Genomic DNA, 23,212 nt, shown 5'->3' on the forward strand with positions numbered 1-23,212 from the left:
CGGGCTGCTTCCTGGGGGTGGAGGCCTGGTCGAGGACCGGGCCGCGGGGACACTAAAGCCCCGAAATCATCTCAATATAACCTCAAGATAACGGCAGTATTCAATGTAGCCTGAGAAAGTTTGCTTTTACCAGATATTTACTCTTAAACCAGATAGTTTGTTAACTTTCACTGCCAATATTTGTTAATTTGTTGTGAACATTATTTGATCTATATTCTAAAAATATTTACATGTACCACTGATATTTAATTTTAGAATTCAGGGCATTTTTATTGGAAATTGTTAAATTTTAATCTGCTTGCTTGGCTCATCCAATGTTAATGTGAAAACTGATTTCTTACAGGAGAAACACAAAGACTGAATTTGTTCCAGTCCATCAACAATGCTCTGGATACTGCCCTTGCTACAGACAACACTGCTGGTCAGTGTCTTTAATCTTTTTGTAGCTTGTAGACCTAATAATTTTTGTTATTATAATATATTTATTATAAAATAATTTATTAAACAGTGTTACAATATTAGTAAGATGATTCCCTGCAGTAATACCATGGGATATCAGGAAGGAGGATGGAGAGAGGTGTAAAGAGGAAAGCTAAAAGTTGAAGGGAAAGATGCTAAGAAAATAAGATAATACGATAAGTTAATGGTAGGAGGGAAGGAGGAGAGGGTTAAGAAGAAAAGGGAGAAAGAAAAGGAAGAAGGGTGCTTGGAAGGAAGGTTTAGCTAATTTATTTTGCACCCCATACCCATCCTATGGGAGGTAGTGGAAAGGGATGAGCTAGTTACAAAATTCAATGCACATCGTCACAAATGGATCGGATTAGTGAAAGAGAAAGATGGGTAGAGCTGCCACCATCTATGTATATATTTTTCAAACAAGAAATGGAACTTCTCTCTCCAGCAATTATCTGTATGTCCTGATCACAATCAAAATTAAGTCATGAAAATTTGCATATTATCTTCTAGGCCTTAATCTTTCAAAAAGTTAAATTCAATACATAGAGCTCGGTGATTTTCCCTCACTTTATCTTACACTGTATGATATCAGAATAAATCAAAGCTCTTAGGATATCAAATTAAAAGGCAATCATTCACAAATTATAGATTTATATTGTATACATTTTCAGGATTCAACAATTTGGATTGACATTTACCCTTTACTTGACAATTTCAACATTAATTAAATGTCCAATAGTAGCAGTCACTGAAATAGGAAACTGAGATGCTATATGACTGATTGCCCCTGAGATTACACAAAATGTATAATATAGGAACACAGAGATATCACCTGACAAATATCACTCACCAAGGGGTCTCTGAGTGTAAGTCGGATAGAGAGGGTGGGGTATGGTGGACTAATCAACGACCCCTCACTGGTCTGGTTATGTGGTTTTGCAATGCTGAACCCTCAATGTAGAAAGAGGATCCTCTATAGTCCCAAATGTGAGATTGCTTGCCTGTTTTTATGGGAGGCTAGAAGCTAGGCTCTTCCCATAAAGCTGAGGTGGATTGTTTGATAGGGAGATCACAAGCAAATCATCTGCAATTTATCAACTTAGCTCATGTTCCCGAGCCTGTAAGGTCACCTTCAAGACCAGACTTTTTGGGTCAACGTGCGAACATTAACACACTAAGATGTAAATTTGTATTGTATGACTGCAGACAGTGGCAATTACAACTTCCTGTGTGACTTTACTCCTCTTCTATTATTGAATTATTAAATAAAACCATTTATGGTATTACATCCACAGTCTATACATACAGTACAGCATTACCTAATCTCTCTTTCCAAATTGTTCTATTCAGTTATTTCCATATTTGAAGTCCTGCTGTTTCTGTGGCTAGTATTAAGCACAGTGAAAGCAGGTCAACATCTTGCACCGACACAACAAGAATTTTTTCAGATGTGTGCTGTTGGGTGACACTGGTGCAAGGGAAACAATTGAATATTCTCAAGTCAACCCAGAATGACCTTGAGAAGGGTCATTCTACTATTGTACACTCAAATTACTACTTCCTCTACGGGTTTTTCGTGGTTCGGTGCCATGGCGTCTTCCTCTTCCCTCTTCTCTGTTGGCTGGGGCTTTGTGACCAGTGCTCGCCAGTCCGGCCAGGGGAGTTGGTGGCCGTCTATGCGTCAGGCTCACGGCATGTGGGAGTTGGTGACAGTGTGACTGGCACTGCTGAGGATTCGGCTTCCTCGGGGTATGGTGATCCGGCTTCATTCGGCCTGCTCCCCTGTGGTTCATTGTCTCAATTGGAAGGGGGGAAGGGAGTTGCTTTGTTCTGTGGCTCTTTAGAGCTGGTTGCTTTGGGTAGCTATTCTGCTGAGTTCTTGGGGTTTAGCTCTCCACACAGTTCACATTCAAAGACTGTCTAATGTCCTGACAGACGACCTGTTGCACTTTGTTCCTCTTTCCACTATATGGATGGTTGATGACGCTTCCTTCTTTTGGTTTTGCCGGATGTACGAGCATCCGGAGGTGGACCTCTTCGTGCCGGCATGGTCTCGGCGTCTCCTGTTGTACAGTACGTGACGCCGTTCCCAGACTGCGAGACACTCGCAGTGGATGCTTTTTGGCAGGACTGGTCGCAGTGGGGGTTCCTGTACAGCTTCCTCCGGTCCAATTGTTGCTTCGGGCTCTGGCTTGGCTAGAATCTTATCAGGGGAGCAGAATCTGTGGGCCACCAGTTCTGTCGGTGGATGCGCTCTGGGTTGATCCGGTTTCCCTAGTTTCCTGTTCCAGGGCTAGTGGTTTCTCAGTTTGTCCGCATTGTCATCAAGTCTAGCCAGCCTGAGGTTTACCCTTGCGCCCTTGATGTTAGAAAGTATGCTTCTCTTTCGGCTGTCTTTGGTAATTTGTCTTGGGACGATTTTCGAGTGTGGGGGTTTTGGAGGTCGAACAGGGTCCTGGTCGCCTGGTCTCTGGTGAATGTTCCAGTTCTTCTGCAGCCTTGTGTGACCTTGGGACACTGTTGCAGCTGTCTGACTCTTCCTCATTGTTATGGGGGAGTATGAGGTGTTACTCAGAAGGGCCAATAGCTTGAATCAAGATGTATCAAAAAATAGTGGGATAGATAGGCCCGGCCCCCAAGTAACATAGGTTCCTGTTAATGCTTCAAGGTTTTAGAAACAGATCTGTTGTCTAGTAGACAATCACCTACACCACTTCAACAGGATTAATGGATACACCTCAAAAACTAACTTATTTATTAAACCCTCTACTAACCCCCATATACATTACTAAAATAAAAACACTTTACCACACTATCTTACGTTAACTACCTTGGTCCAAATAGACAGGATACAAGGCTTACACTTGGAAAAACTAGGGTAAAGTCCAGTATCCACTCAATTTAACAGCCTATATGGGGCTGAGCCCAAGTCGTTATTTACGGAGCTCCGTTATTTCCGACGTTAAGTCGGGTCGGGTAATTTTTCAAGTAACATTCAGGTAGGATATATTTTATACTGTATAACTAAAATTAAATAAAGTTCATTGTGTAATTGCATTCCAATTTAGTGCACGGCCGACGATTAAGCCAGTTGCTGGCTGCTGCATGGATGATGTGTGAACACGCTCTGATCAAGTCCAGATGGGTGGGAAAAAATTGATTCATTCCTTTGTATTGAAAAATATTTCATGTATCAATCAGTGAGTTAATATTGTCTTAATAAAATTTTAGAGATGTGTTTTGATTTACCCTGAACAGTGCAGGTAATGTATTTTTAATGTTACGACACAGGCTGTGGCGGCCATGCCATAACAATGGCGATCGAGCCTTGTCACTGAGAGCTAGCCAAGACGAAATATTTTGAGCTCACCTTTTCTCTGCTGACGATAGAATATACATTTGCAGAGACTAATATGTAGCTTTTGTTGAAAAAAAACAATTAATATCTTGTAATACTATAATAAAATTGGTAAATTGACTTACTTTTAATGAAGCTGAAGATTACGAAGCTGTGAAGATTACGTCATCCTCTGCAGCGCTTGTTTTATATTGTTTATATTGTATACAGGGTACATACTGTATGTACAGTACACTTATTTTCAGGCACTCACTTCACACAACAGCTAGCCTTACTACTAATTCACATGAGTTCTAATTCTACTTCACTATTGACAATTATGTTGAATGTTAAACTCTGCTGCTGCTCGTGCATGAGAATATCCTTTATCAAGTTTCTTAATTAACTCCAGCTTCTGTGCAACCGTCAGGCGCATCCTTTGGGTAACTTTTGGCATTTTGTAAATTAAAAAGATCACAATTACAGTACAGTAATATCCTTCACAATTGAAGCTAGCCGCGCGAGTTCACGGTAAACAATGGGAACACATGGCCCGGCAGAGTACATACTAGGTCCGTGGGAAAAAAAATACCTAGTGCCTATACATACTATAAAAGGTATTTAATAAGAAAACAAAGACTTTTGCTTAATAAAAACTGTTTCAAAATATTTTATTAATAATAATTTACAATTTTCTTCATTAAAGTGAATCATTTTAAAAGAAAATTAAGATGTAATATATGACTCTGGACGATCCAGGTCGGTGGCAGCCTGGTCGCCATGTGAGGGGACGCTGATGCCACAACAAACCCAATACCGACTGTCGGTAATATCGACCGCAGACCGGTATAGCAAGCTCTAGATACTGGGCTCCCAAACCGGTCGTTAATACCGGCAGATCGGTATAAAAGAGGCCGTTAAATTGAGTGGATACTGTACTTAAAGAGAGGCACTCGAAAGGCTTGAAGCAGCCTGGGGGGTAGCTAAGCCCCCACGTGGTACCCTAGTTGCAACGGAATACACTTAGGGATGCCAAAAACACTGGCTTATACTACACAATACTTATAAATAAAACACGCACCTAGCCAGTAACACGGTACCTTAATACTAAATAACTTAACTGTGGAATACACCCAGAATGGGGTAAGGGAAGAGAGGAGTAGGAAAAGGAGGAGACAGAGCCACACAGGAGAGATGTTGATCCCAACACAATAGTCCAGAGAAGGAGGAAGCAGACTTCAGTCCCCGAACTCTCTCACGTTCTTGTTGCCGGGAAGATACCTAGCTGATCGTGCAGCTACAAACAATACAAGTCTTCACCGGCCTTCGTTACTAGTTACTTTAATAGTTCTTAGAATAGCTGATAACTAGTTCAATATTCCATTGAATAATCAACAAGCTCAGAGTCTGAATAATCTGTGAGTAACAAAGTTCCTCTTATGTCTGGCAAGGAAAATAGGAACAAAGGTGCATCAGCGGTAAGGAGGAGCCAGAGTATAAATGTTGTTGTACTTAAATATCCTTCTCACATGATCCAATCTTATGAATTAATGTACTGTATAGTAATTATATAGAGCTCAATTTGACCTCTGGTTTCCAACTAAGGAACCCAGGGTCGTAACACTTGTTTTGAGATCTGCGGTGCTGTCGCCTCCCTAATAAGTCACTGTTTGCCTTCTCTGTGGGTAGTTAGCTTCAGGGAGCCAATGAGGCTCCCCACAGAAAACCAGTGTTGAATGTAATGAAATGGCAGTTTCTGGGTGAGCCTTGGAGGCTCCCCGACACCTTCTTTTCCTTCGGTCGGTGGCTTTCATCATTCAAGACCTGAAATGGTTGGTTGCCAGCTCACCTGGGCCGGCTTCCCCTCCCCCTGCAGAAGTAGAGGTAGTGCTAATGAGCAGGGGGACTAGTTGGATGGAGTGTTGCTCTTTTTCTTTCTGGGGGAGTTCTTTGATAATTTGAAGATGTAGCTTTGCAATTTTCAACTAGCTAGTGGTCTCTCTTTTTTTTGATTCGCCTAATGATGTCCTTCCTTCCCTGGTTGATGGCAAGTATGACATACTGTACTTTAAATGTAAAGTGCTCATATTCTATTGCTCCCTGTACCTCTCTTTGGGGGCCAGGTTCTGGCCCTGATTCCTGGTAGGCAACAAGAACGCTGCGACTGGTGATACCAACTAATATAGCACTATGGCAGTAGGATAGCTTCAGGGAGCCTCCAGGGCTCACCCAGAAATTGGCGTTTCATTACATTCAACGCTGTTTTTTCCAATACAGTCCAGTACTGAAAACCTTTTAGAATTATTTAAGTGTTTTATATATAAATTTTGTATTGCAGTAATGTAACCCCATTCAAATAAATGGGTACCTGTACTGTACAATGAATTACCAAACATAAATTGTATTTTTTAAAATTTCAGTGGTATTTGGAGAAGATGTTGGTTTTGGAGGAGTTTTTCGATGCACGATAGGACTTCAAGATAAGTTTGGAAAGGACCGTGTATTCAACACTCCGTTGTGTGAACAAGGGATTGCTGGATTTGCTATAGGAGTTGCAGTGGGTGGAGCTACTGCCATTGCTGAGATACAATTTGCAGATTATATTTTTCCTGCATTTGATCAAGTAGGTTAAAAATATATCGAATACAATATAGCCAAATTTAGCATAGATGGTGTAATTTTTTTTGGGTATGGTCCTAACAACAATTTTTTTTTTATCAGGTTCCTTGTAATTTGTGTAGGTATTTACACAAGCTAATGACTGAGCCTACTTGGTTTGCATATTGATTTCCTTAAAATTGTATTTAGCCTACCTTGAGGTGCTTCCGGGGCTTAGTGTCCCCGCGGCCCGGTCGTCGACCAGGCCTCCTGGTTGCTGGACTGATCAAGTCCAGGAGTAAGTACAGTAATCTCTTGACAGTTACATCTTGGTCGTGTAACTGTCAGAGTTACACTGTTGAGGGTAAATATGTTTACAGGAGCTTATGCAGGCGATGAGTCACAATAACGTGGCTAAGCTCCTGAAGAACAGGAGCTTAGCTTCTGTTACAATTCATCGGAATTTGCAATGCGTTTACTTGATAAATTCAGCCAAGAAAGTTAATGTGTTTTTGAGCATATAGTGTACTGTATCAAGTTTGTGTCCTAAATGTGTTGAACAAAGGAGTAGTAGTTGACATAAAGGAACTTCTGAAGCTGCTATCTGCTTTGAAAGATCAGCAATATTTTCTAGAGAAGCTTCTGTAAGAGTTTGTTACTCCAGCTCCCATTAACCCGGACCTTTGGGCAATCCAGCCATAATCAAATTTGTGTTTTTGTCTCCCAAACTTGGACCAAAACCTGGGTTACTGGGAGTTTTGGCTGGAGAACTGAAAGACATTGGAAGACCTATACTCACCAGGAAGCTAAGGGCCTTCGACCAATGAAGCCTCAGTAGCATGTAATCAAAACTGACCTTGTCAATTTCATGTACAATAATTTTAGTGTTGTGCTCCATTAGGTTAATAAATTAACATTAATAAAAATATAGAAATGTAATGAAATAAACTCAAAACTAAAAGCATTTTGGTCACCCGTGAAGAAGAAGAAATTGAGAAATTGCAAATCAGCTGTCAAAAAGGTAAAAGTAGGCCTAAAAGGAATAGTAATTGAAAAGATGTCCAATGTTTCCCAATTTTCTTGACTCATTTCTTAACTTCCAGATTAAGACCTGTTGTAAACATGAAGCAGTTTTTATCAGTATGATTTTTCCGTGATTTAAAAGTCCGTTTTAACTCATAATGGAAGCATCATTTTATTAAGAAAGTATAAACTTGAGATCTTGGAATATCTTCCCTAGAGGGGAAAATTGTATTGATACAGACAATATATGCAGTAAGTAGTCAGTCCGTTCAGGTTAGTTAGATTTTAATCATGTCCACCATCACCGGGGAAGCAACCACAGTCGATTGACAGATGAGAGGCAGGACCAAAGAGCCAAAGCTCAACCCCAGCAAGCACAAATAGTCGAAAACATAGTCAGTGAAACAACAGGCCACCCACAGGTTATAAGAAATATTGATACTCTACTTCAAAATTCCCAAAAGAACTCCCCAAATAATGTAAATATATAAAAAATTTATGAAACTTGTGCAAACTCTTTCGCCCCACCTCCCCCTCCCTCATTTGGGGAAAGAGGCAAACTGGGTCAGCTGGCTGCTCCTCCCTCAGTTCCTGTTGATGGTAGCTAATGCCCTGGCTGTCTGCTCTGTCACTCTGGCTCATGTTTCCTATTTTAGTTAAGTGGTGGGTTTTTGCTTTATGGCTGTTCCAACACGTTTGTGCAGCATGAGCCAGGAGTATAGGGTGCTTGGAGCTGCATGCCCACAGTTTTCTTCCCTGTGTGCTCCCTAGCACTGCTCTTGCACTGTCATGGTTCTCTTTACCAGTGTTCGGTGTTCGAGGACCATCACAAGGCTTTCTCGCTTGTGGTGGTCCTCCCCTTTGTCAAGTCCATTTGTTTTTGGCTTTCGGTCTTCCCCGAGGTTGGAAGCAAATTTTGGCTGGAGCAAGAGGTGCAAACACAGGGGAGCAAGAGACCTAACCAAGGCATGCCGAGGTTGGCTTTCTCAGCCATTGGTGAGCTGGAACCAACTGGGATTTCCTCCAGTTTACTAGGAACCCAAACCTGGTGAGCTGGGAAAAAAATCAGAACCCTGGCAGCTGACACATGGCCTGACTGGGAGCCCACACCAACCAGTCACGGTAGGCCAACACACAGAACCTAACAGATGCAGCCGTGCAACAATGACCTGCACCAGCATGGTAAACATGTGGAGGGGGGGAGGAAGACTCAAGCTGAAGGGAAGAACCCTGAAGTGGTAAGCCCACAACAAAACCTAACAAGTCCCTGAAGCTGGGATCTATAGGGCTGTGTCAATACACGTCCTTGAGGTCCAGGGACACCTTACAAGCTCTAGTCTGTAACAGACTTGGCCCCAAAGTGGTCATTCAGGTCAGCCACAGAATGAAGCTGTTTAGACCCAAGAGACTGAGGATGTACCAGAGGTCCACTGAATCCTGTTTCTGGATCAACTGAAACACCCACTGAGAAGACACAGAACCAACCAGCTCCAACGAAAGCAACAGGAAATGATCTGAAAAACCCACAACTTGTGGGACCAAGAGCTGGAAAAATTTGTCAAATTCCACCCCCCCCCCCACCACCAACAGCAGTATCAAAGGAGGAAACCACAAAAGGGCCACCAGCAGAACCAGCCTTCTGCAACACGTAGTTGTAACATCAAGCAGATGAGGAACCCTCCTCAGGAAGCGCAACGGTCCAGGAATCTAACTAACCAGATGACCTGCCCTGACCAACAACAGGGGAGATCCCCACTCGACCAGGCTGCCTCTGAAAGGGGGGGGGGGGGGGGGAAAAACCCTGAGAAAACAACTGATCAATAGTATGGCAAGAAAAAGCCCCAGTGGAAACAATCTATCTAACAGCATCCTCAAGAATGAGGAGAATTGAAAAAATGGGTGGGGCAGCCAAAATAGAAAGAAACCAAACCAAATGAATCTATGGAATAGGTCAACATGGCCTGTGTTAGGCGGACCAAAAAATGCTATCACTGCCTCCCAAAGAAGGGAAGTGCATATGCCCTGCCCGATGTACCTTGGGCAGGGCCGCCTAGGTCAAACCCCAGGCCACAAGGCCTCTTTCCCTAGAGAAGATCCCAGTGATGTCTCATCCACACACACATGCTCAGAGAGCCTCTCCACGAGGACCTCGACACACAAGACTGCCGCCAACTGTAGGTTATCTTGAGGTTATATTGAGATGATTTCGGGGCTTTAGTGTCCCCGCGGCCCGGTCCTCGACCAGGCCTCCACCCCCAGGAAGCAGCCCGTGACAGCTGACTAACACCCAGGTACCTATTTTACTGCTAGGTAACAGGGGCATAGGGTGAAAGAAACTCTGCCCATTGTTTCTCGCCGGCGCCTGGGATCAAACCCGGGACCACAGGATCACAAGTCCAGCGTGCTGTCCGCTCGGCCGACTGGCTCTTGAAAACGATTCCAGAATAAAAGCTAACATAATTAAATTAAATTAACATTTCTAATGAGAATTGTTGTATTTGCTTTATTGTAAGGTTGTGATGCATTAAGATAAAGATTTATAAAAATTCTTTATAGTTTGTGGCTTTAGCAATATGAATTTATGTTCTATACATTAAATTGTAATTTCTCTCCAGATTGTGAATGAGGCAGCAAAATATCGCTACAGATCGGGCAACATATTTAACTGTGGGAGTTTAACATTCCGAGCCCCATGTGGTGCAGTTGGTCATGGTGCTCTATATCATTCACAGTCACCAGAAGCTTATTTTGCTCACACTCCCGGCCTTAAGGTATAGTACACGGTGACTGTCTTGTTTGTCTTGTTTGTCTTTTTGTACTCGGAGGAGCTTGCTCATGTAGTATCCTTCTTTGGAGTTTTGGGCTCTTGTTTGCTCAGTAGAATGTTGGAGACCCAGCAACAATACTTTAAATATTTATTTGATTTTGCATATTTAATGGTTAACTTAGCAATTAACCAAGGCCCTTCTGCTTTCTGATTATTAAGAATGTTTTGAGGAATCAGGGTAAGCTTATCATTGTATTAATGTAAATAGTTAAATAATGTAGGGAATTATTTAAATATGGAGAGTTGGTCTGACATCTGAGAACATGTTAGATGATAAGTTACATTTCAGTAATAATGTAGTGTATAACTTGAGATGGAAGACTGCTGTCTTCCATCAGTCACTTTATTTCCTATTTGTAGTTTTGATATAGTTTAGTGATAATGGCCAAACAGTCTACTGTTATTAGCTTTACTTATTAAAAATGTAATATATATTTAATTTAACCAAATACTGAGCTGAGATTATGAACAATAATCAATTCTTTTAACAGGTTGTTGTGCCCCGAGGACCAATTAAGGCAAAAGGACTCCTGCTTGCATGTATTCGTGACCAAAACCCTTGCATCTTTCTTGAGCCTAAGGTTCTTTATCGCTCGGCCGTGGAAATGGTGCCCGCCAAGGATTACACAATGCCACTTTCATCAGCTGACATCCTTGTTGAAGGTATTTTAAATGTTAAAATAGGAAGAATGAATTTCACCAAGTATAAAATTGACCTTGTTATTTTAACATTGTGAACTAAATTCCTCAGAGGTAAATTAAAGAATAGTTGTACTGAAAATAGAGATTGGGAAGGGAAAGGAGGGTGTGTGGGAAGGGTGCACTCACATTCAGAACGCGAACATCTAAGTCAGAGATATAGACTGCATTGTGGTGGCAGTGACAGTGAATGAGCTTTCTGAGTAAGTTGAATGAACATGAATGCAAATATAAACATAATAAAACTCATGAGGGTTAATATTGTATTATGACAATCAGCTAACCCTTAAAGTGCAGTTATCATCATTCATTAATTTAAACTACTGTACTGTATTATTGTCTGGGTTTTGCATGATGATAATATGGATATAATAGCTCTTTATGGATGTAGTGGAGTTTATCTTAAAAAGATAAACTTGAATGAATTCCTACTATCGTTTAATGATTACCTTACTATGTAATTTTTTTTTATTATTATTATTTTCTACCACTATGTAAATGTGGTTATCTTTGCAAAATGTTACTTTGCCAATGCAGTTATCATCAGTGCAGTTATTGTCATGGCAGTTGTTCACCTTTATATGTCTCAGGTATACCCCTACTTGGATTATTGTATTGAAAGATGGAGACCTCATCTTCAAAAGATATATCTGTTTTGGAGAAAGTTCAATGCTGAGTGACTAAAATCGACGTCCACGTCATATAAATTTATTTGACGTGGATCACTAATTCTTCTGGGCTTCAGTAGTAGTCAGGGAAAGTTGAAAATTCCAGTTTGGCAGGCAGGATGCTGCTTCTGGAAATTTTCCTTTTTTTAAGATTGCTCATAGCCCAGTTGATAGTGCTACAGCCTCCCTCGCATGGGGTCCACGGTTCGAAACCCATATAGTCCAAGTGAATGGAATGTTTATTTCCACGGAAGTGTGGATGACATTTTTATGTACAGTATCATTTAAAATGTTGATTTTCTGCAGGTGAGGACATAACACTTGTAGCATGGGGAACGCAAGTTCACGTACTACGAGAAGTGGCAGAACTTGCACGTCAGCAACTAAATGTATCTTGTGAAGTGATAGACCTTGTCACTATTCTGCCATGGGACACAGAAACTGTTTTCAATGTGAGTTTATTTAATATTTCTAGTAATGTCATTTGTTACTTGTTTTTTCTTATAATACAGAAAGTTATTTTTCTGATTACATATAACTTTTTCTGGGGGGGACCCCCATCGACTCCCCGGAGCTATCCAGGCTGATATGAATATACAGTACTGTATTAGTTTTCTGGCATCAATCAGTGTGCATGGAGTTCTTGCCTACCGGAAACCACGAGCCAGAACCTGGCCCCCTCAGAGAGGCATGAGGAGCAGTGACCCATAGAACCCCCTGTGTGGTTGGAAGCATTCTATGTTGGCCATCGACCGGGTCTGGCACCCAGAAAGGTGGGTGGTCGAAAACAAACCCCTATTCTGGTGAAAATATTGCTACCAAAAGCTGAACAAGTGGACAGAACTCCCCAAATGAAAATTAGCAAACGTGCATGACATCATGATGTTGCCGCACTGCTGTCTGCGAAGCCCCCCCCTTCCTTCCTGGGAGGGAAAAGGGGGAGCCCCAGACCCTTGCGCTGGCAATCCACCCTTCCATTCTTGGCTGATGTGATATTGGCAGGTCATGTGCCTCTGGCTTAAGATTTTCTCTGTTTCTGTGCTTTGTGGCGTGGTCTGTCTCTACGGGTGGTATGCGAGCCAGGAGTAATATTCTTCGGTACTCTGGCTGCTTGCACCTAGGGTTTGCTTCCCTAAGTGCCCTGTAAGTACTGCCCCTGAGGCTTGGGGCCACCTTCCACAAGTCACCTTGGGATCCACCTCCGCTGTGTCTTTTACTGCTGAGTACTTGGCCGCCCTTGGAGTCAACTGGGGTTTTTGTTTGCCCTTGTTTGCCTCTGGGTAGGAGGTAGTTTTCGTCACTGGTACGGGCGCAGGGTACAGCACAGCAAGCCTTTACCTCTCATGGTTTAGTTTGCTAGGTTTAGGTTGCTGTAACGCATTACGTTGGTTGCTTTCTCGGATGCCTCGAGACTGCCTCGTTTTGGTTATAGGGACCCGGACTTTGGGGTGGGAGTTGCTTCGACTTTGGTTCCGTCCACCCCTCCATGTCCTTCCCCTTCTGTTGTGCATCCGGTTCCTTCCCCCTTTGCTTCCAGCTCTGGAACATCTGAGGGTTTTGGAGTCAGTGCAGGGTCTAGTTGGTGTTGAGACACTGGCGGTTTCAAGGGGAAGGGGGGGCAGGGCGTCCCCTTCTGGGTTGGCAGCAGAGGCATTTGAGCCTGGTCCTTCAGCCAAAGCTTCTGGATTTGACCAGTCGGCCTCCGTCGATCCTGCTCTTTTGGCGGCTTGTGCCTTTTCTCTAGAGGTGGGGAGTTTGGGGAACGGCTCGGCTCTGGATCCTCGGAGTGAGGTTCCCGAGGCGGGGGAGGGGTTGACTTGGGGGGCCTTGGGTCGCATTAGACCCCGCCTGGGGTTTTGTACCCTCGGAGCAGGGCTTGGTCTTGCAAGGAGTGGAGTTCTCTACTCTCCCTCCTCGTACGAATTGAATTTGGCATCTACCCCTCTCTGGGTTCGGTTCGGTGATCCCGTGGGTTCTTCGGTTCTGTGTTTTCCGGAGGTTTTCGGCTTCCTGCGCCCTGTCCCATGTGGTGCGGGAAGCCCTTGCGGCTTACTTCCTGCGCGACCTGGATTATGCCTTCGTAGTGGATCCGCGTTCCTTCGTGTATGGTTCTTTTTGTCTTTACTGGGTTTGTTGTGAAATTCCGGAGTCATCCTGGTTGGCAGACTGCCCTCTTCTCATTGGAGGCTTGGCATTCGTTCTGTCAGTCCAGCACACTTGAGTGGTGGGAGGCTCAAACGGCGTTGCAGGTTTTCCTGGGGGGCGAATTCAAGCATCTCGATGGGTGCTTGTTCGCCCCTGCCCTTCTGCGGGATGTTGGTGTGGTGCAGCTCCTTGTGCAGGTTGCCTTCCTTTCGGCTGCATTGGTCGCAGAGGATTTGCGTATACGTAGCCTGTTGGCTTTAGCCCAGCATTTCTTCTCCCTGCTCGGGCTGTCATCGTACTGACTTGAGTTGGATGTGGAGAAGCTTGGGGCTGCCTCTGGGTCTGGTGCATTGCCCTTGGTGGTGCATGCGTCGTCTGCCTTGTTAAAGTTGCTTGTGCCGCTCCTGAGGGATGGTGTTTCGCGTTTTTTTGCTTCCCGACCCACATGTCGGCAGGCGGTGCTCGCTTCTTCTCTGGAATCTGCTTGGACCCTGGCTCTTAGGCTTTCTTCGCCTTTTTGCCCATTGCTGTTTGCAGAGTCAGTAGTTGTGCAGTATCTGCAAGCAGCTTCGTTTAATTGTCGTCCTGTTTTGGACTTGTTATCCCTCTGGGGAGATTGTGGGCGGGGCCTTCCCGGAAGGGTCGTGCCATGGTTCCGGGTTATTACTATCGTGGTAGGTCAGTGGTGCCAGATTCTGTGCAGGCGCAGCCTTTGGTGCCGTCTGTTTCTGTTCAGTGTGGGGATCGCCCTGTGCGCTGTTTAGGTGCTTGTAAGGTACGTTGGCCCTTTCACGGTTCTTGGGGCGATAAGGGGAGGCTCACTCTGTTTGCTCATGCCTGGTCCCACAATTTGTGGGCCTTTTGGTTCATTTTGTGCGGCCTGTGATGGTGTTGGGTGGCTGCTGCTCCTCCTCCAATGGGTTCGGAGCTGGTGGGGCAGGCCTCTTCTCCTGCGCTCTGTTGGATCATCTCGGTGTGGGTTCACTTGGGCATGGTCGAAATGACTTTGTGCCTCTGATGAGTTTACCTGCCTGTTTCTGGTCCCAGAACGGGACTACACGGACCTCCAGTTCATTCTGAACTTGTCCTGTCTGAACCCGTAGGTTTATTGCCTCACCTTTCGGATGACTACTCTGTCCTAGGTCCGTCTTCTGTTGGAGCCGAACGTTTGGATGGTGTCCCTGCACCTTACAAACGTGTATTGGCAATTCCTCCGAGGTTTTGTTGTGGGGCGTCAGTGTTACCACTTTCGTTGCCTTCCATTCGGTTTGATTCTAGCGCCTCGTGTTACCCCACACCTTACTCAGGTCGTGGTGGCCCGCCTGCGTCTGTTAGGTGTTTGGGTTCTGGCCTACCTCGACAACTGGCTGGTTTAAACTCCCAGCCAGTTCGCGTGTCTGCTTCCCAGGGATTTGGTTCTTTCCCAGCTCGCCGGGTTCGGGTTCCTGGTGTCTTGGCGGAAGGCCCATCTGGTTGCCTCTCAGGTTCAGTCTTGGCTGGGTCTTGTGTGGGACTCTCAGGCTGCTTCCTTGTCTCTCCCTCCGGCATCGTTTCTGCTGCTGCGGTCCCGCCTTCGGCTGTTTCTGGGGCTTCCGGGTCACTCGTCAGTTGCTCGAGTACCTGTGCAGGAGTGTGCGGGAGTCTGAACTTCACTGTGCTGGTTTACTCGCTGGGTTGGGTGTAGCTTCAGCGGCTGTTCTGTTTTTTTCAGGGATGTCCCTTCTGCTGCTCTCGCGATCGTTGGGTTCGGCCTCCGGGGGGGGTTCTTGTGTCAGCTGCGTAGTAGTTGGCTTCTTAAGGTTTTTTGGGGTTCAGTGTGTGGCGCCTCCCCGAGCCCTCGTTCGATCTGTTCACGGATGTGTAGTCTCTTGGCTGGAGTTTTGTGACCAGTGCTCACCTGGACAGCCAGGGGCGGTGGGGTCTGTCCTTTTGTCGGGCTCACAGCATGGTGCGGGAGTTCGTGGCGGTGTGGATTTCACTTCGGAGGTTCATGTTGCTTGCAGATCGGCGATCCGGTTCCATTCGGACTGCGCCCTGGTGGTTCATTGCCTGAACTGAGGACGGGGGGGGGGGGGGGGGGGGTTTGATGCAGTCCTTGGCTCTTTGGGTCTGGTTGCTTCGGGGGACTTGTCTGCTGAGTTCCCCAGGTTTGGCTCTACTGGCCATTCACGTTCGGGGGATGTCCAACATCCTGGCAGACAGACTGGCCTGGTTCGTTTCCCTGTCCACAGAATGGACGGTCGACGCCAACTCGTTTAGTTGGCTTTGTTGGACGTATGGGTGCCTGGAGTTGGACCTCTTCGCGTCGGCACGGTCGAAGCATCTCCCGGTATATGTGGCGCCCTTCTCTGACTTCAAGGCCGTCGGGGTTGACATTTTTTGCAGTACTGGTCATGGTGGGGTTGCCTGTACCTTCATTAAGGTGGGGTTGCCCGTACTCCCCTTCCCCCCCAGTTCAGCTGTTGCTTCAAATTCTGGCTTGTTTGGAGACTTACCAGGGAATAGTAGTCCTGTTGGCAACTTTATGGCAGGCCCAGCCTTGGTTTCTGGCGCTGCTTGCTCAGTGTCCGAACCCGGTGACTTTTTCTGCCGTTCCGCCTCTTTCAGCAGATCGGTCCGGTCCGGTACATGACTGGTTAGATCTTCTCTGATTTTCGCATCTGGTATTTCTGACGCGGGTTTATCTCCATTTGTATGGTGATAAGGTGGATACTTTGATGGTGTCCCACCAGTGAGTTTCGTCTGGGTAGCAATATGAAGTCTCCTGGCGGTCCTGTCATTATTTTTGGTCTCATCGTAGATTGTCTTCTGTTTTGGATCAGGTTGTCTTGTCCTTTCTCTCTCTGTTGTTTCAGGACTGTCATCTTAAGAGGAATACTGTCGTCTTGTATCGTGCGGCGCTGGCAGAGCCGCTCCTGCTTTCATTCGGGGTGGATGTCACTTTAGCCCAGTTTCGCAAGCTGTCTCGTGTGTTGTATCATCTCCAGCCTGCTCATGCACCTCCTGAGCCATCCTGATCGTTGGACCGTGTGCTCTTTTCTCTCTTCTAGGTTTGTGGTACAGAGCACCACTTGGTTTCCGAACCCTTTGGGGACGAGATCCGTCGGTTAACATGTAATTTCGTAAACGAGAAATAGAGGGGAAAAATAAACTAGAAATGTAAAAAGAAATTTTTCAGAAAAATTTATGAAAAAACTCTAGGGAAAAAGATCGACAGGTTCATAGCGTAAATGCGACCGTATTTTGTTTGTACTCACCAATAAGTGAAGTCCTGATCCGCTTTATAAAAGTCCTTAATTGTTCCTAGCTGATTATTAAGACGTCTGGCAAACATCCTCTGGATGTTTCCTGCCAGCCTGCAGAAATATCCTGCCAGCCAGCCTGCCAGCCTGCAGGCACATCCTGCCAGCCAGCCTGCAGGCACATCCTGCCAGCCAGCCTGCAGGCACATCCTGCCAGCCAGCCTGCAGGCACATCCTGCCAGCCAGCCTGCAGGCACATCCTGCCAGCCAGCCTGCAGGCACATCCTGCCAGCCAGCCTGCAGGCACATCCTGCCAGCCAGCCTGCAGGCACATCCTGCCAGCCAGCCTGCAGGCACATCCTGCCAGCCAGCCTGCAGGCACATCCTGCCAGCCAGCCTGCAGGCACATCCTGCCAGCCAGCCTGCAGGCACATCCTGCCAGCCAGCCTGCAGGCACATCCTGCCAGCCAGCCTGCAGGCACATCCTGCCAGCCAGCCTGCAGGCACATCCTGCCAGCCAGCCTGCAGGCACATCCTGCCAGCCAGCCTGCAGGCACATCTTGCCAGCCAGCCTGCAGGCACATCCTGCCAGCCAGCCTGCAGGCACATCCTGCCAGCCAGCCTGCAGGCACATCCTGCCAGCCAGCCTGCAGGCACATCCTGCCAGCCAGCCTGCAGGCACATCCTGCCAGCCAGCCTGCAGGCACATCCTGCCAGCCAGCCTGCAGGCACATCCTGCCAGCCAGCCTGCAGGCACATCCTGCCAGCCAGCCTGCAGGCACATCCTGCCAGCCAGCCTGCAGGCACATCCTGCCAGCCAGCCTGCAGGCACATCCTGCCAGCCAGCCTGCAGGCACATCCTGCCAGCCAGCCTGCAGGCACATCTTGCCAGCCAGCCTGCAGGCACATCTTGCCAGCCAGCCTGCAGGCACATCCTGCCAGCCAGCCTGCAGGCACATCCTGCCAGCCAGCCTGCAGGCACATCCTGCCAGCCAGCCTGCAGGCACATCTTGCCAGCCAGCCTGCAGGCACATCCTGCCAGCCAGCCTGCCTGCCAGCCTGCCAGCCTGCCAGCCTGCCTGCCAGCCTGCCAGCCTGCCAGCCTGCCTGCCAGCCTGCCTGCCAGCCTGCCAGCCAGCCAGCCAGCCAGCCAGCCAGCCAGCCAGCCAGCCAGCCAGCCAGCCAGCCAGCCAGCCAGCCAGCCAGCCTGCCTGCCTGCCTGCCTTCCTCTTTGCATGCCAGCCAGCCTGCTATCCAGCCTGCCTCCCTCCCTGCCATCATGCTAACGGGTCGAGTGTGTTAGGCTTATCTTCGGGAGCGAGCCGGTCTCTCCCCCACCACCCCCATCACCGACAACACCCCCCCCTTTATCCTATACTCTCTCTTCAAGGTCACGTAGTTTCCCTCTCTGCCTTCCAGCCTGCCTGCCTACTTGCCAGCCTGCCTCCTTGCCAGCCTGCCTACTTGCCAGCCTGCCTACTTGCCAGCCTGCCTCCTTGCCAGCCTGCCTCCTTGCCAGCCTGCCTCCTTGCCAGCCTGCCTCCTTCCCAACCTGCCTCCTTCCCAACCTGCCTGCATGCCTGCCTGCCAGCCAGCCAGCTGGTCTTCCTGCCTGCCTGCCAGCCAGCCAGCTAGCCAGCCTGCCAACCTGCCAGCCTGCCAGCCTGTCAGCCTATCAGCCTGCCAGCCTGTCAGCCTGCCAGCCTGCCAGCCTGCCAGCCTGTCAGCCTGCCAGCCTGCCATCCTGTCAGCCTGTCAGCCTGCCATCCTGTCAGCCTGCCTGCCTGCCTGCCTGCCTGCCTGCCTGCCTGCCTGCCTGCCTGCCTGCCAGCCTGTCAGCCTGTCAGCCTGTCAGCCTGCCAGCCTGCCAGCCTGCCAGCCTGCCTGCCAGCCAGCCAGCCTGCCAGCCTGCCAGCCTGCCTGCCTGCCTGCCTGCCTGCCTGCCTGCCTGCCTGCCTGCCTGCCTGCCTGCCTGCCTGCCTGCCTGCCTGCCTGCCTGCCTGTCAGCCTGTCAGCCTTTCAGCCTGTCAGCCTGCCTGCCTCCCTGCCTGCCTGCCAGCCTTTCAGCCTGTCAGCCTGCCTGCCTGCCTGCCTGCCTGCCTGCCAGCCTGTCAGCCTGTCAGCCTGCCAGCCTGCCAGCCTGCCAGCCTGCCTGCCAGCCAGCCAGCCAGCCTGCCTGCCTGCCTGCCTGCCTGCCTGCCTGCCTGCCTGCCAGCCAGCCTGCCTGCCTGCCTGCCTGCCTGTCAGCCTGTCAGCCTTTCAGCCTGTCACCCTGCCTGCCTATCTGCCTGCCTTTCCCTCCCTCCCCTCTTACTACTTCCCTCCCTACCTGCCTACCTCCTAGCATCTCTCCCTACCTCCCCCTCCCTCCCTTTCTGACTAATTCTCCCCCTCTCACTGATTCTCCCCCTCTCACTGATTCTCCCCCTCTCACTGATTCTCCCCCTCTCGCTCATACTGCCTCCCACCTAAGCTCCCCCATCCATCCACCCACCCACTGGTCAGCCATCACTGACGCAGTGAGTGCATTTGGAGCAGACATGGTACACAGATGTTTCTTGATTGTGCAGATATGTAAAACAAAAGCACAATGAACATTCCAGCCTTATGACAATTCAAAATAATAGGAATAATAGGCCGTGAATCTGTGAAGTCACAGTGAGCAAACTGGACCATCTCTCACCCACCACCAAAGGCCGGTGTAATGCTTGGCGGACCCCTTTCTACCCGAACAAAGTTCGGGTAGAAAGTTCGGTTCGGAATTGTTTAAACAAGGCTCTTTTCTTGACCTCTGGGGGCACGTCGGGGGAGCTTCATGCTCTCCTCTGGTGCAGGGGTTTTTGCTCTTACGGTCCTGGTGATAGGTTTGTTTGGTTGCAATCATCTCCTTTTTCCTGGCGAAGAACAAGATGGCAGCTTTTCATGGGGGTCTTTGGGTGGTTGATGCTTGGTTGGTTCGGCTCGGGGTGCATTATGTGTTGTCTGGTTGCGGTTCTTCACTGTTATTTGCGTGCCACAGCCTCTGTGGCTGGGGATGCACTCTGGGTTGACCTGGGTTTTCCTTCTTCCCTGTTCCAGGGCTCGGGTCTCCCAGGTCGTCTGCAGGGTTATTTGGTCCAGCCAGCCTGTGGTCTATTGGTGTCCATGATGTTCGCAACTTTGTTGCTTTAGCTGCTGTTTTTGGTAATGTGTCTTGGGCCAACATTCGGGCGCGGGAATTTTAAAGGTCAAGCAGGGGTCCTGGCCGCCCGTTACCTCGTTAATGTTCCTAGCCCTTGTCGGGCACGTATCACTTTGGGTCGCAGGTTGCAGTAAGTTGTCTCAACTTCGAGTTGAGATGTGAGTGGCGGCCGCTTCCCGGGTAAGTACCTCTTTAATTTTTCTGTGGTTAGGTAGCTCCAGGGAGCAGGAGGGGCTCTACAGAAAACCAGCTTTGAATGTAATGACACTCCATTTTCTGAACAAGTCTCGGAGGCTCCCCGGCAACCCTCCCTCCCTCCCTCCAGTCGATGCTTTTCGTGTGTTGATATTCGGCCTCTAAACTGGGGTTGGGTAGCCAACGTGAAGGGTTTGGGGCTCCCCCCCCCTTCCCTCTCTCGGGGAGGGGGGGGAGCTGCACAGACAGCAGAACTGCGGCAGGTTTGACATCATGTTTGTTTGCTATTTTTCAGATTGTGGAGTTCTACTTGATAGTTCAATTTTTGGTAGTAATTTTCACCAGATGGAGTCTACCTTTCTGGGTGCCTAACCCGGTAGATGGCAGACATAGAATGCTTCCAATCACATGGGGGTTTTATAGGCCATTGCTGCTTATGCCTCTTTGAGGGGGCCAGGTTCTGGCGCGTGGTCCCCAGTAGGCTAGAACTCCAAGTGAATTGACTGATGCCGTAGTATAATATATGCTTGTCAGCCCGGTATACCTCTAGGGAGTCTCTGGGGCTCACTCAGAAAATGGCTGGGTGATGACATTCAAAATGACATTCAATGCTGGTTTTTGAAGACTTAGATTTATGCCTGTATTATGAAATATTGATTTTTTTAACTTGACTGCATATACCTATTATTTATAACAGTTTATTTTGTGCTTAATCTGTTTATTAATATTATTGTACTGTACTTTGTCTTATCTACATAGGCTTTAGAGTTAATCATCCAGAAAGGAAGTGTAATACAGATAATTTCTTAATAAATTTTTAGATTTGATTCAAATGACAGCCAATTTTGAGTTTGTGTGGAGAAGGAAGGGGGGCCATTGTCTTCATAACTGGTTACACTGTTGTGTTCTGACCATTGATGTTTTATATTTATTACTCAATTTTGTACAGAATTTAGGACTTTAAAAGGCAAATTAATCACAGATTTGCTATACGAACTTCACAGAGTTTTATTTATAGTCCATTGCAAGCAATTTATCAGTACACAGTTAACTTTAAAGTTAATTAACTTTCAATCATTATATTTCAGTCTGTAAAGAAAACTGGTCGAATGCTAATTGCACATGAAGCACCTATAACTAATGGATTTGGGGCCGAGATTGCTGCAGCTGTACAGGTAAGCATGTGTTCTGTATGCTTCACTTACTTTTTTGCTGGCTTTTAAAACTTGCAAAATTCTCTTATTTCATTATCATAGTGAACAAATTATATACACTTAAACAAATTACTTGGTGTGATTAAGTTCGAACCATCAGTCTTTTTTATTTTTTTTAAATACCCATTTTGGTATGGTCGAAACGTCCTCATCCCTCAGGTGGATTTTCCGCCCGTTTCCAGTTCTGAAACAGGACCTGTGGTTCATTCTGGACTTGTCCCGTTTGAACCTCTGGATGGTGTCCCTGGACCTCAAGGATGCGAATTGGCACGTCCTGATGCATTCAGGGTTCAGGGACTGCCTCGGTTTTGTTGTGGGGCGTCAGGCTTAATGCTTTCATTACTTTTCATTCGGCTTGAATCTGGTGCCTCCCGTGTTCACATGTCTTACCCGGGTCATGGTGGCTCGTAGGGGTCTCTTAGGGGCTCCGGTTCTGCCCTACCTCGACGATTGGCTGGTATGGGCTCCCAGCTAGTCAGCGTATCTGCTCGCCAGGGATTTGGTTCTTCCCAACTCGCTGGTTTCGGGTTCCTGGTGAAGTGGAGGAAGTCCCATCTGGGTCCCTCTCATATCCGGTCTTGGCTGGGCCTTGTTTTGGACTTCCGCTTCCTTGCCTTTCCCTCCGGTGACTCTGCTGCGGCTGCGGTCCCGCCTTCGCCTGTTTTTTGGGGGCTCCTGGGTCACAAGGCCCTTGCTTGAGGGTTTGTGCGGGAGTCTTAACTTTACCGTAATGTTCTACCCGCCAGGTCAAGTTTGGCTTCGTTGGCTGTTCTGGTTCCTTCAGGGATGTCCCTTCTGCCTCTCGTGCGATCATTGGGTTCGGCCTCTGGGTGCTTTACGTTGGCTGCTGCATCGCCGGCTTCCTCTTTGGGTTTTTCGGGGTTCAGTACCTTGGCGCCCCCCCATGCCCCTTGTTCAATGTGTTCATGGATGCGTCGTCTCTTGGCTGGGGGTTTGTGACCAGTGCTTACCAGGCCGGCCAGGGGCGGTGGGTTCTGTCCTTTTGTCAGGCACACAGCAGCTTGAGATCCGGCTCCATTCGGACTACGCCCTGGTGGTTCATTGCCTGTATCGCGGGGATTTGATGTGGTCCTTGGCCCTTTGGGGATGGTCGCTTCAGGTGACGTGAGTTTTTGGGGTTTGGATCTCCTGACCATTCACGTTCAGGGGGTGTCCAGTGTCCTGGAGGATGGCCTGTCTTGGTTCATTACCCTGCCCACGGAATGGACGGTTGACACCCACTCTTTCTCTGCTGGACGTACAGGCTCCCAAAAGTGGACCACATTGCGTCAGTGTGGTCGCAATGTCTCCCGATATATGTGTGACGCCCTTTCCCTACTGCAAGGCCGTTGGGGTCAATGACTTCAGGCAGGACTGGTCGAGGTGTGGTTACCTTTACCTCTTTCCCCTGGTTCTGCTGTTGCTCCTGGTCTTAGCTTGCTTGTGAATGTGAATGTGAATTCCATTTGGGCCCCTAGCGGTTTGAGGGTTAAGATAACCTCCCCATCCTGGGGAGAGGTTGCGCAGACAGTGACGTGGTGACGCCATGCTCGCTTTCAATTGGGGAGTTTTGTTCACTAGTTCGGCTTTCATTAGCAATATTTTAACCAGAGTAGGTTTTTTTTTT

The 23,212-nt window shown here is 47.7% G+C and overlaps 1 protein-coding gene across 1 annotated transcript in view; it reads left to right on the plus strand.

Moving 5' to 3' along the window:
* Positions 1–23,212, plus strand: part of BckdhB (Branched chain keto acid dehydrogenase E1 subunit beta) — a 48,278-nt gene that overhangs the window by 5,091 nt on the left and 19,975 nt on the right. Inside the window, exons 2-7 of the mRNA XM_045760098.2 lie at positions 344–421; positions 6,214–6,416; positions 10,030–10,185; positions 10,733–10,904; positions 11,915–12,060; positions 21,460–21,546. Coding sequence (XP_045616054.1) covers positions 344–421; positions 6,214–6,416; positions 10,030–10,185; positions 10,733–10,904; positions 11,915–12,060; positions 21,460–21,546 — 842 coding nt within the window. The remainder of the gene's footprint in view (positions 1–343; positions 422–6,213; positions 6,417–10,029; positions 10,186–10,732; positions 10,905–11,914; positions 12,061–21,459; positions 21,547–23,212) is intronic.

This window comes from Procambarus clarkii, chromosome 66 (assembly GCF_040958095.1).
Source record: "Procambarus clarkii isolate CNS0578487 chromosome 66, FALCON_Pclarkii_2.0, whole genome shotgun sequence".
Lineage (NCBI taxonomy): Eukaryota > Metazoa > Arthropoda > Malacostraca > Decapoda > Cambaridae > Procambarus > Procambarus clarkii.